Source organism: Loxodonta africana, chromosome 4, assembly GCF_030014295.1.
Source record: "Loxodonta africana isolate mLoxAfr1 chromosome 4, mLoxAfr1.hap2, whole genome shotgun sequence".
Lineage (NCBI taxonomy): Eukaryota > Metazoa > Chordata > Mammalia > Proboscidea > Elephantidae > Loxodonta > Loxodonta africana.
This window is the reverse complement of record NC_087345.1, coordinates 71,752,903-71,766,806: the sequence shown is the minus strand read 5'-3', so window position 1 is coordinate 71,766,806 and position 13,904 is coordinate 71,752,903. Positions and strand designations below refer to the sequence as shown.

Below are 13,904 nucleotides of genomic sequence, written 5' to 3'. Positions count from 1 at the left end.
TTCTCTGAAGATTCTCACTCAGAGTAAAATATAAAAGTTCTTTCAGTTCTCATCAAAGTCCTGTATGATCTGTACTAACTGCCTACCTTAAATAATTTTACCAGTCTGACTTCATTTCCTGCTACTTGCCCTCTCATCTACTCTGCTGTAGCTACACTGGCCTCCTTCCATTCCCAGGACTAATATGCCAGGCATGTTGCCACCTGACAACTTTTACATGTGCTATTCTTTCTGTAAACATCTTCTTTCAGATACCTGCATGACTCATTCCCTCTCCTCCCTCAATTGTCTGTTCACATGCCATCTTTTTAGTGATGCTTTCTTTGACCACCACATTTTTTAAAAATTATTATACTTTAGAGGAAGCTTTATAGAACAAACTAGCTTCTCATCAATCAGTTAGTACCTATATTGTTTTGTGACATTTGTTACCAACCCCACAACATGTCAACACTTTCCCTTCTCGACCTTGGGTTCCCGTTTACTAGCTTTCCCGTCCTCTCCTGTCTTCTAGACGTTGCCCAGGGGCTGGTGTGCCCCTTTAGTCTCGTTTTGTTTTATGGGCCTGTTTAATATCTGGCTGAAGGGTGAACCTCAGGAGTGACTTCATTACTAAGCTAAAAGGGTGTCTGAGGCCATACTCTTGGGGTGCCTCTAGTCTACGTCAGGCCAATAAGTCTGGTTTTTTTGTGTGTGTGAGTTAGAATTTTGTTCTACATTTTTCTCTGTATTGGGATTCCTATCAGAGCAGTCATTGGTGGTAGCTGGGGACCATCTAATTGTACTGGATTCAGTCTGGTGGAGGCGTGGTAGTTGTGGTCCATTAGTCCTTTGGACTAGTCTTTCCCTCATGTCTTTGGTTTTCTTCATTCTCCCTTGCCCCTGACAGGGTAAGACCATTGGAGTATCTTAATAGATGCTCACAAGCTTTTAAGACCCCAGATGCTGCTCACCAGAGTAGGATGTAGAACATTTTCTTTATAAACTTAAGTTATGCCAAATGAGCTAGATGACCACCACATTCAAAATTGTGTTTCTCCCCCACAAATCATGTGCCATTCCTATTTCTTTTCCTCAAAGCACTTGTCACATATTATATATTTTAAAAATTTATATGTTCATTGTCTCTCTACACCCTCTAGAACAAACTTAATGAAGGCAGGAATATTTTTGTTTTATTTACTTCCACATTCCCAGTGCTAACATAAGGTAAGTACTCAACAAATATTTAGCAAATAGACTTTATCTTTCTTTCTGACCTGCAGAAGAAGAACTTGGGTTACCACGGACTTTTCTTCCCCTCACTGCCACTGTAGTTGTTGTCAGGTGCCATCGAGTCGGTTCTGACTCATAGCGACACTACGCACAACAGAACGAAACACTGCCCAGTCCTGCGCCTTCCTTACAATTGTTGTTATGCTTGAGCTCATTGTTCCAGCCACTGTGTCAGTCCACCTCATTGACGGTTTTCCTCTTTTCCGCTGACCTGACACTGCCAAGCATGATGTCCCTCTCCAGAGACTGATCCCTCCTGATAACATGTCCAAAGTGTGTAAGACGCAGTCTCGCCATCCTTGCCTCTAAGGAGCATCCTGCCCGCTCTTCTTCCAAGACAGGTTTGTTCATTCTTTTGGCAGTCCATGGTATATTCAATATTCTTCGCCAACACCACAATTCAAAGGCATCAACTCTTCTTCAGTCTTCGTTATTCATTGTCCAGCTTTCACATGCATATGATGCGATTGAAAGTATCATGGCTTGGGTCAGGCGCACCTTAGTCTTCTGGGTGACTTCTTTGCTCTTCAACACTTTGAAGAGGTCCTTTGCAGAAGATTTACCCAGTGCGATGCATCTTTTGATTTCTTGACTGCTGCTTCCATGGCTGTTGATTGTGGATCCAAGTCAAATGAAATCCTTGACAACTTCAATCTTTTCTTCATTTATTGTGATGTTGCTTATTGGTCCAGTTGTGAGGATTTTTGTTTTCTTTATGTTGAGGTCCAGTCCACACTGAAGGCTGTGGTATTTGATCTTCATTAGTAAGTGCTTCAAGTCCTCTTCACTTTCAGCAAGCAAGGTTGTGTCATCTGCATAATGCAGGTTGTTAATGAGTCTTCCTCCAATCCTGATGCCCTGTTCTTCTTCATATAGTCCAGCTTCTTGTATTATTTGTTCAGCATAAAGATCAAAAAGGTATGGTGAAAGAATACAGCGCTGATGCACACCTTTCCTGACTTTAAACCAATCAGTATCCCCTGTTCTTTCCGAACAGCTGCCTCTTGATCTATGTAAGGGTTCCTCATGAACACAATTAAGTGTTCTGGAATTCCCATTCTTTGCAATGTCATCCATAGTTTATGACCCACACAGTCAAATACCTTTGCATAGTCAATAAAACACAGGTAAATATCTTTCTGGTATTCTCTGCTTTCAGCCAGGATCCATCTGATACCAGCAATGATATCCCTGGTTCCAGGTCCTCTTCTGAAACCGGCCTGAATTTCTGGCAGTTCCTTGTTGATAACAGTCGTTAAGATGGTTTAAAGGGAAGAGAAGTTAAAAAAAAAAAAAAAAAGACCTTTACAAAGAAAAACTCAGTATGTTTGTGGTTTGAAATAATATGAAACCATATGAGCAAGAAAATTGAAGGAAAAATAGTCATAACCGGAGACTTCGAGAAAAAAGCAGGAATCAAAAGCTGTTGGGGTTTTGGGGGAGAGAAAAAAAAAACCTAACCCATTACCATCAAGTCGATTCCAACTCGTAACAACTCTATAGGACAGAGTAGAAATGCCTCCACAGGGTTTCCAAGGAGCAGCTGGTGGATATGAACTGCCAGTGTTTTGGTAGCAGCCGAGCTCGTAACCACTGGGTAGTTAGAGTCGAATATGGCTTTAAGTTTGTGCATTTAGGGGATAGCAGAATAAATTTTGGCATTGTCATTGCTTTAGGATAGATAAGGGCTAAGAACTATAACTCATTCTCAGGTCAGTCCCTAGCATAGAGCTGACTAATAAATGCAATGGAGCCCTGATGACACAGTGGTTAAGAGCTTGGTTACTAATCAAGAGGTCGGCAGTTTGAATCCACCAACCACTCCTTGGAAACCCTGTGGGGCAGTTCTACTCTGTCCTATAGGGAAGCTATTAGTCAGAATCAACTCAACGGCAAGGGGATGAGATTTGATAAAGGCGATAGTGAATTTTTGCTGTGGAATGCTATCTTAGTCATCTAGTGCTGCATAACAGAAATACCAAAAGTAGATGGCTTTAAGGAAGAGAAATTAATTTCCTCACAGTAAAGTGGCTAAAAGTCCAAATTCAAGGCGTCAGCTCCATTGGAAGGCTTTCTCTCTCTGTTGGTTCTGAAAGAAGGTCCTTGTCCCCAATCTTCCCATGGTCAAGGAGCTTCTCAGGCGCAGGGATCCACATGCTCTGCTCCTGGTGCTGCTTTCTTGGTGCTTGCTTCTCTTTCCTTCTATCTCTTGAGAGATAAAAGGTGGTATAGGCTACACCCCAGGGAAACTCCCTTTACCTTGGATCAGAGAGGTGACCTGAATAAGGGTGGAGTTACAATCCCACCCTAATTCTCTCAGCATAAAATTACAGTCACAAAATGGAGGACAACCACACATAGCCCAACCAAGTTGATACATTTTGAGGGGGACATAATTCAATCCATGACATTCCATCCTTTGGCACCCAAAAAATCACATTCTTGCAACATGCAAAACATATTCATCCCATCATATCATAGCAAAAGTCTTAACTCCAAGTCCAAAATAAAAAAATTCCTCTTCATCTGTGAAATCTAGAATACAAGTTATCTGCTTCCAAAGGTGCAGTGGGAGAAGAGATACAAGCTAAACATTTCCATTACAAATGGGAGAAAGTGTAGGAAAAGGAGGGATAACAGGCACCAAGCAAGTCAGCAGAACACATTACATTAGCCCTCAAAGCTTTGAAAATAATCCTCTGTTCCCTGAGACAACTTATACAATGGTGCTGCCTTCCAGACTCTTAAGTATTGGCCACTCTTTCCAGATTATGAGTGGAGGCCCCTCAGCCCTGGACTTCAGCTCCGCCTGCCAGGCCCACTGGAACAGTAACTCTGCTACCGTGGATTTAGGTGCACCATTCTCCTCTCCATCTGAGTGGCGGCTCCACCCTTTGAAATCCCTGAGGTCGTGGCCATACCTTTTGAGACTGAAGCAGCTCAGCTTCTTGTGTTGTTTCTTCAGCTTCTGCTTCCTGATTTCTTGGCCTCTCTGTTCCTAGGGCCTCACACTCTCATTTGCCCTGCTGGGGCAAGTGTTCCAAAGCTCTGTGGCTCTACCAGTAAGTGCCCAGAGGCACTCTGCTCTGCCAGGAAGCCTCCCGCGCACAGTCAGTCAGCTCTCTTGCTCCGTGGGTCGGCCGGCGCCGTCTTCCACTGTTCTCCTGGTTCTGCTACTGCTGGTTCTCTGCTGTTGCCTTTTCTCTGCTGCTGTGGGTTCTCTGCTGTGCAGGTCCTCTGCTGCTGTCACAACTGTATCCATTCACAGTTTCAAAACCGCTTCCACATTTTAGGTATCTGTTAGAGCAGTACCCCACTCTCGGTACAAAATTCTGTCTTATTCATCTAGTGCTGTCATAACAGAAATACCACAAGTGGATGGCTTTTAACGAAGAGAAATTTATTTTCTCAGTGTATTAGGTTACAAGTCCAAATTCAGGGCGTCAGCTCCAGGGGAATGTTTTCTGTCTCTGATGGCTCTGGAAGATGGTCCTTTTCCTCAGTCTTCACACGGTTCAGAAGCTTCTCAGGTGCAGGGACCCCAGGTCTAAAGGATGTGCTCTGCTCCTGGTGCTGCTTTCTCGGTGGTATGAGGTCCCCCACTCTCTGCTTGCTTCCCTTTCCCTTTATCTCTTGAGAGAGAAAAGATGGTGCAGGCCACACTCGAGGGAAATTCTCTTTACCTTGGATCAGGGAGGTAATCTGAGTAAGAATGGTGTTACAATCCCACCATAATCCTTTTAATGTAAAATTACAATCACAAAATGGAGGACAACCATACAATACTGGGAATCATGGCCTAACCAAGTTGATGCATATTTTGGGGGGAATACAATTCAGCCCATGACAGATGCTTTTGGAATAAAGTTTCTTTTCTAAGATTGCCTAAGGAGATATTTTCACTAGGGATAAAATATGTATTGTTGTTTCTTTTAAAGATTGTAGGTATTTGGATGTGAAATAGTTCAGGGGAAGAAAAGCTAGATGTATAAAGATATTTTCAGAAATTGGGGACTTTTAGCTTTGTTAGAATTACTGTTTTTGGATGGAGTGTCTTCCTTTTTAAAACTTAACCTAAAGGCCAGGTTTTATTTCTGGTCCTGTTAATTCAACAAGTCTGCTTGTTAATTTAATAGGTGACAGTTGTCATAGGCATTTGGGGAAAATATTTTTTGTTTTTTATTGTGCTTTAGGTGAAAGGTTACAGCTCAAGTTAATTTCTCATACAAAAATTTATACATGTATTGTTACATGACACTAGTTGGAATCCCTATAATGTGACAGCATACTTCCTCTTTCCACCCTGGGTTTCCCGTGTCCATCCAACCAGCTCCTGTCCCTTTCTGCCTTCTCATCCTGCCTCCAGACAGAAACCACCCATTTGGTCTCGTGTATCTACTCGAACTAAGAAACACACCCTTCACAAGTATTATTTTGTTTTATAGTCCAGTCTAATCTTTGTCTGAAGAATGGGCTTTGGGAATGTTTTTAGTTCTGGGTTAACAGAGCATCCAGGGGCCATAGCTTCAAGGGTTCCTGCAGTCTCAGTCAGACCATTAAGTCTGGTCTTTTTATGTCAATTTGAGTTCTGCACCACACTTTTCTCCTGGTTTGTCAGGGACTCTCTGTTGTGTTCCCTGTCAGGGCGGTCATTGGTGGTAGCTGGGTACCACCTAGTTCTTCTGGTCTTATTCAGGCTGATGGAGTCTCTGGTTTATGTGGCCCTTTTGTCTCTTGGACTAATATTTTCCTTATGACTTTGGTGTTCTTCATTTTCCTTTGCTACAAGTGGGTTGGGACCAATTGCTGCTTCTTAGATGGCTGTGGGTGTGGAACATTTTCTTAATGAACTTTGTTATGCCAAGTGACCCAGACCAAAAAAAACCCAACCCACTGCCGTCGAGTCCATTCCAACTCATAATGACCCTATAGGACAGAGTGGAACTGCCCTATAGAGTTTTCACGGAGCACCTGGTGGATTTGAACTGCCAACCTCTTGGTTAGCAGTCGTAGCACTTAACCACTGTGCCACTAGGGTTTCCAGTTGACCTAGATGTCCCCTGAAACCATGGTCCCCAGGCCCCAGTCCCTGCTACTCTGTCCCTCAAAGTGTTTGGTTGTGTTCAGGAAACTTCTTAGCTTTTGGTTTAGTCCAGTTGTGCTGACTTCCCCTGTATTGTGTGTTGGCCTTTCCTTCATCGATGATGATTCTTTTCTACTATCTAGCTAGTCAATTCCTTCTCCCTCTCATACAGAAGGCATGGAGGTTAGTTTTTTAGACATGCCCTAGTCTGATGTCTTAGTCCGTCAGATAAGAGGCAGAAATCTAGAAAGATACAAAACGCATCTTTGGCTTTCTCTGTGTTATCCTTTGCTTTCCTGTCCCAGTTTCTCAGAACATACCCTTTTCTAGCTTCCTGCAGCATTTAATACGTTTTGCTTCATTGTTAACACACACAGTAGAATAAGGAATAGTGGACTTAGCGTGTATAGCACAGCCTGCACTTTTCAAGCACTAACTGTATGTCTTATACTGTGCTTGACTCTGGGCATACAAACATGAACACATGGTCCCTGTCCTGAGAAACTGACAGTAGAGCAGTTGGGTGAACATCTATAATTTACAGTAAATGCTTTCATAGAGGTACTTGAAGAGGTAGTTTTCCGTTTGATAGTCTCGACTCCCAAAAAACCCAGTGCTGTCGAGTCGATTCTGACTCAACTAGATACAAAAATTTTGTGTATAGCCAAAAAAGTAATGCCAGCATGCACGGCCTCTAGACATTAAACCCTGTTTTATGGAATTGCATGCTTTTTTTTTTAAATCGTACTTCTGACAAAGAGCAAATAAAATGCTTGTTTTTAAAATGTTCTTTGATCTATTTATTGTAATCAGATTGACAAGGCATTTTTTTTGTAATATGTTGAGGTAGATACAGCTTATTTTTAAGCTCAAATTTTATATTTAAATATTAATATTTTTAAGAAGAGTATCCCATTTAGTCCAAAAGTATTCTGATTCTCAACATTTTATTTAACTAAGCTACATTTTTTTCTCCCTGTCCCCCTTTTGAGTACTTTTAATCTTCTGTCTTTCAAAAAAAAATATTTCCTAGCATTTAACCCTTTTGTTAAATGTGTAAGAATCCAGTGGCAAAATCCCTTTAGATGATAAGTCTTTAAAAGAAACATTTTTTCCCTTGCTTTTTTATTGTACCTTGTTAAACTGGTCTCACACATGAAGTTTCTTAGAATCAGGCAGTTCCTGGCTCCTATGGGACTTCCTGTTTTCTCAAATAAAAATAGAAAAGCATTTCAGAAAGGAAACCTGGTCAGCGTGAACTACTTTACTTTGCAGGAACAGTTAGTCTTAATTGTGGCCTGGATTACAGAGACCAGGGTATCTGAAAACTTTGAATGTCTTTGCAAGTAATATGAAAATAAAAGAGGTGATAAGAGGTGCTGAATAACTGCAAGAGATATTAAATATTCAACAGTAAAATTGTCTATTTTTGTGGGGAGGGATGTGGGAGGTTAGATGGAAGAATGGTAAATCCTTTCCTTAAAATGCAATATTTTCTTGGAAATTTGTATTGTTTAATACTGAGAATTAATTCTTAGCTACTTTAATCTAAGCATTTTTTCTTTGCCACTTTTCTAGATGTTAGCAAGGATTAGGAAGTTTGTTTTGTTTATAATTAGAATTCAGAATTCTAAATGAATTATTCAGTTTTAAATAATCTTGTAGATTTCTCAAGTTGTCAATTGTTTTAGTCTATATTTTGAAGAGAAATCAAATTAAAATAAAAACAAATGATATAGTCATCAACAGTAATAATAATATCCTTGTGTGCTGTCAAGTCGATTCCGACTCATAGTGACCCAATAGGACAGAGTAGAACTGTCCCAGAAGGTTTCCTAGGCTGGAATCTTTACAGAAGCACACTGCTACATCCTTCTCCCAAGGAGCAGCTGGTGGGTTCAAACCGCTGACCTTTTAGTTAGGAGCCCAGTGCTTAACCGTTGTGCTACCAGGGTTCCTCAATAATAATAACTGTCTTAGTCATCTAGTGCTGCCATAACAGAAATACCACAAGTTGGTGGCTTTAACAAAGAGAAATTTATTTCCTCTCCGTAAAGTAGGCTAAAAGTCCAAATTCAAGGCGTCAGCTCCGGGGGAAAGCTTCTCTCTCTCGGCTCTGGAAGAAGGTCCTCGTCCTCAGTCTTCCCATGGTCGAGGAGCTTCTCAGGCACAGGGATCCCGGGTCCAGAGGACATGCTCTGCTCCTGGTGCTGCTATCTTGGTGGTATGAGGTCCCCAACTCCCTGCTTTGCTTCCCTTTCCTTTTATCTCTTGAGAGATAAAAGGTAGTGTAGGCCACACCCCAGGGAAACTCCCTTTACCTTGGATTACGGAGGTGACCTGAGTAAGGATGGTGTTACAATCCCACCCTAATTCTCTCAGCATAAAATTACAATCACAAAATGGAGGACAACCACACATGGCCTAACCGAGTTGATACACACATTTTTGGGGGGATGTAGTTTAATCCATGACATTCTACCCACTGGTGCCCAAAAAATCACATTCCTGCAACATGCAAAACATATTCATCCCATCATATAGTAGCAAAAGTCTTAACTGCAAGTCCAAAATAAAAAAATTCCTGTTCATCTGTGAAATCTAGAATACAAGTTATCTGCCTTCAAAGGTACAATGGCAGAACAGGCACAAACCAGACATTTCCATTACAAATGGGAGGAACTGGAGGGAAAGAAAGCAGAACAGGCACCAAGCAAGTCAGCAAAACACATTACATTAGCCCTCAAGGCTTTGAAAATAATCCTGTGTTCTCTGAGACAATTTACACAGTGGCCCTCCCTTCCAGACTCTAGGTATTACCCACACTCTCCAGAGTCTGAGTGGAGGCCCTTTGGCCCTGGGCCTCAGCTCCACCTGCCAGGTCCACTGGGACAGCAACTCTGCTCCCTTTAGGCGCACCATTCTCCTCTCCGATTGGCAACTTCACCCTTAGAAACACCAGAGGCCATGATTCTACCCTTTGAAACCCCTGAGGTCATGGCCATACCTTTTGCTGAGGCAGCTCAGCTTCTTGTGTTGTCTCTTCAGCTTCTGTTTCCTGGTTTCTTGGCCCCTCGGCTCCTAGGGCCTCACACTCTCATCTGCCCTGCTGGGGCAGGTGTTCCAAAGCTCAGTAGCTCCACTGATAAGTGCCCAGAGGTGCCCCACTCTCCCAGGATGCCCCCTGCACACAGGCACTCAGCTCTTGCACTCCATGGGTCCCGCTGGGACCCAGCACCGTCTTCCGCAGGTCTTCTGGTTCTGCTGCTGCTGGTTCTCTGCTATTGCCTTTTCTCTGCTGCTGCATGTTCTCTGCTGTGCTGGTCCTGTGCTGCTGTTGGAACTGTATCCATTCACAGTTTCAAAACCACTTCCAGGTTTTAGGTATCTGTTAGAGCAGCACCCCACTCTCTTGGTACCAAATTTTGTCTTAGTCACCTAGTGCTGCCATAACAGAATACCACAAGTGGATGGCTTTAATAAAGAGACATTTATTTCCTCACAGTAAAGTAGGTTAAAAGTCCAAATTCAAGGCGTCACCTCCAAGGGAAGGCTTTCTGTCTCTGTCGGCTCTGGAAGAAGGTCATTGTCCTCTATCTTCCCATAGTCGAGGAGCTTCTCAGGCGCAGGGACCCCAGGTCCAAAAGACGCGCTCTGCTCCTGGTGCCACTTTCTTGGTGGTGTGAGGTCCCCCATTCTCTACTTGCTCCCCTTTTCCTTTATCTCTTGAGAGAGAAAAAGTGGTGCAGGCCACACCCCAGGGAAACTCTTTTTATCTTGGACCCTAGAGGTAACCTGAGTGAGGGTAGTGGTACAATCCCACCCTAATTCATTCAACATGAAATTATAATCACAAAATGGAGGACAACCACACATGGCCTAACCAAGCTGATATACACACTTTTTTGGGGGGACATAATTCAGTCCATAACAAAAACCAGGATCTATTGCCATCAAGTTGATTCTGACTCATAGCGACCCCATAGGACAGAGTAGAACCGCCCCATATGGTTTCCAAGGAGTGCCTGGTGGATTCGAACTGCTGATCTTTTGGTTAGCAGCTATAGCTGTTTACCACTATGCTACCAGGTTTTCCATTGCTATCAAGTCGATCCTGACTCACAGCAACCCTATAGGACAGAGTAGTGCTGCCCCATGGGGTTTCCTAGGCTATAATCTTTATGGAAGCAAGCTGACACATCTTTCTCCTTTGGAACTGCTGTCAGGTTCAAACCGCTGACCTTTCAGTTAGCAGCAAAGTGCTTTAACCACTGCGCCACCAGGGCTCCTTAAATAACAACACCCCAAAACCAAACCAAACCCGTTCCCTTCAACTGGTTTCCGACTCATAGCGACCCTGTAGGACAGATTAGAACTGCCACACAGGGTTTCCAAGGATTCGAATTGCCAGCCTTTTGGTTAGCAGCTATAGCTCTTAACCACTACGCCACCAGGGTTAGGTAACATTAATTGAGTGCATACTAACTGCCAGGCTGTGCCAAGGTTTTATATAGTTTATCTATTTTAATCCTCACAACAACCACTTTCAGCTGCTACGGAAAGGTCAGCAGTTCCAGCCCTCCAGTGGTTCCTGGTTTGGCTACTTAGAGTGGCTAAGTAGATAGATACTAGTTGAAGTCACACTGCTAGTATGTAGTGGAACTGTGACTTGAACCTAGCTCCTTTGACACCAGAGCACCTACTCTCTATAATTATGGAGAAAAACTGTAAATTCAAAATGAGAATGGTAAGTATAGCAAGTCTAAAAATTACTTCCTCAGCTTTTATTATCATGAGAGTTATTTACATTTTGTTTGCTTATTTATGTTTAGTTTTAGCAATGTACAGTCTGCTTGAGTACAATGTACTTTAGCAAAGTACAAAGACATTTCAGAGGGCTTGTTTAGGGGGATTATTTTTCCTTAACACTTAAACGATGCTAATAGTTTTCTTTTTTTTTCTTTCCTTGATAGTAAAAAACCCCTTTGATGGAACATTCGAACAAATGCAAGTAAGTAAAAGATTATAATACTGATATTTGGTGCCATGTTTTATATGATTAAAACTAGTAGAATTGCTATCAGCTAAAAAAATAGTAACTTTTAGGTTATTTTCGGCTGAAGCAATTCTTTCTTATTCTGATTATTCCTTAACTATAGTATAATTTCCAATTTTTTTTTTTTTTGTATAGTATAATTAAATCTGACACAGATTTGCTCCTATGAGCTAAACTGTTTATTGTTATTGTAATATAAAAGCCAAGTAAAAGGCAGTGGCGTGTCATCTGGGGATCTGGTTTTACCCTAGAAGTGTGCCTGTTGTCTTAAGTTGTTGGATTCCCTAGCAGCCTTTGTCTTCTTTGCCCTCATCTTCTTTCTCTTTGGATCCTTTGCACATTGACATGCCTTTTGAATCATCAAGAAGGTGAAGGTTTTTAAAAAGGAGATATATTCCTTAGGTTAGCTCTTTATGATTCATTTTCCCTTTAAAGGATGCTAAATGTTAATTTTAACAAATTTTACTTACGTGAAAACATGTTTTCAATTATTATAGGCACTTTGGAAATTAAGATATTTGAACTTACAGTATCTTATGCAGTTAGTTATTTTTTTCTGTTATAGAACTGTCACAGAGACATGTATAGAAAACATTATTTATAATTGTAATCAGATCTACCGAATATTTCTTTATATTGCTGGAGTGGAACTTTGAAATGATTATTTTCAGCAATATGCTGTTGTAGTGATATTTTCTTTTTAAAAAACCTTAATCAGTGGTAATATTAAATATAACCCTGCTACTGGCATCAGAACTTAAATTGAATATAATATGATCGATGAACATTAGAAACATAAGACTTTATTTTCCAAATGGGAGAAACTGAAGTTCTGAACCTCTGAATGATAGTAATAATTATAGTGAAGATAATGGCAGTCCATTTATATTAAGTGTTTATTTTGTGCCGTGCTAAGTATTTAAAATCCATTCTTATTTAGTCAGAGATTTAACACAGTTGAAATATTTTTGAGGAGAAAACTGATTGAGAAAAGAAGACAGAAATATTTAAAGGTGGCAAGATATGAGAAAATTTATAAAGTCACCCTACAAGTTTGATCTTCCTTTCCATCCCCCTCAAAGAATAAGCACTTTGCTTTAGAGAATGATATGGTTTGCTTAAAGAAAATCTGAACCTTACTAAAATAGACAATTAAAAGGCTACTTCAAATTATAAAATTATTTTTCTTTAATGAAGGGTTACTTGATAGTTTACTTTAAATATGGATTTATTTATACATCTTTAACTAGTTTGCAGGGTGGTTAGGGAACTCAATAGTTAGACATAACTATTTAGATCATAATGTAGTTGATTGGGTGACACTTCAGGCCATTATATACAGATGGCCATTTTAAATAAATTACCATTGGAAACAAAAATTCATGAAAAAAATTCTAGTTTGTGTTTTTTGCTGGTTTAAATTCTTTATATGAGAATGTAACCATATGTATGTTGCCTCATACAGTTTGAGATCCTGTGATATCTGGTTAAAAAAAAAAAAAAAGACCCAAACCCATCACCATCAAGTCCATTTCGACTCAACAGTGACCCTATAGGACAGAGTAGAACTGCCACATAGGGCTTCCAAGGAGTGGCTGGTGGATTTGAACTGCCAGCCTTTTGGTTAGCAGCTGCGTTCTTAACCACTGCCCCACCAGAGCTCCTATATCTGGTTACCCAGTGCCGTTGAGTCGATTCCGACTCATAGTGACACTATAGGACAGAGTAGAACTGCCCCATAGAGTTTCCAAGGAGCACCATATCTGGTTAGGTTTTGTTATTCTACTTACCTAGTCCAGTGTTAATGTTTGTGAGTCAAAAAATAAAGTTTGATCCCAGGTCTCCGATTTTGATTAAAGATGTAATCACAGAGAACAGGTGCCACATTTCCAGGTTTTGTTTTGTTTTTGGAAGGAAGGTTGGGGTTGGCCATGATCAGGACATGAGAAACAAAAAGGAAATCAGTCTCTTTTCCAAAATAAGAGAGGAAATAAACTTCAAGAATCTCAGCTACTTTAATCCCGAAGTTTAATCAGATTCACCTTGCTTTTATGTTTTAAGTCCACAGACTACACTATCTTTCAAACTCCTCCTCATCCTATTATCTTGAACATATTTATTAAAAACAATTTTATGGTTTAGTGTATCACAAATGCATAACTTTCAGAATCCTGGGTCTTAGCCCAGTTACTTATGTGATTTCTAACTTTTGCAGTTTGGATTTTTAAGCTTATGTGAAGATAAGGACTAGCTTGTTTCAGTAATCTGGTTGTGATAGGGTTGAGGAGAAAAAAACAACAGGATTGGAAAACATCTAGTCAAGCTGAGAGAACAAGTAACTTATCTCTCATCAGTCAGCTCACACAAATCCAGATCTAGTGGTGGACTCTTGGAGCCTTTGATGAGATTGCCTATTCCTAGTATCACTGATTAAAGCTATGTATGCTCTGTCTGTCTGTACTGCACACGCATTGCACAGGCAGATAGACT

At 40.9% G+C, this 13,904-nt stretch overlaps 1 protein-coding gene across 2 annotated transcripts in view; it reads left to right on the top strand.

The window, feature by feature from the left end:
- LEMD3 (LEM domain containing 3) overlaps positions 1-13,904 on the top strand; it is a 91,805-nt gene that overhangs the window by 38,678 nt on the left and 39,223 nt on the right. For both annotated transcript variants that reach the window (XR_010321817.1, XM_003405581.4), the window contains exon 2: positions 11,332-11,369. Coding sequence is in view for 1 of the 2 variants with exons in the window: in XM_003405581.4 (XP_003405629.4) it covers positions 11,332-11,369 (38 nt within the window). In the remaining variant the exon portion in view is untranslated. The remainder of the gene's footprint in view (positions 1-11,331; positions 11,370-13,904) is intronic.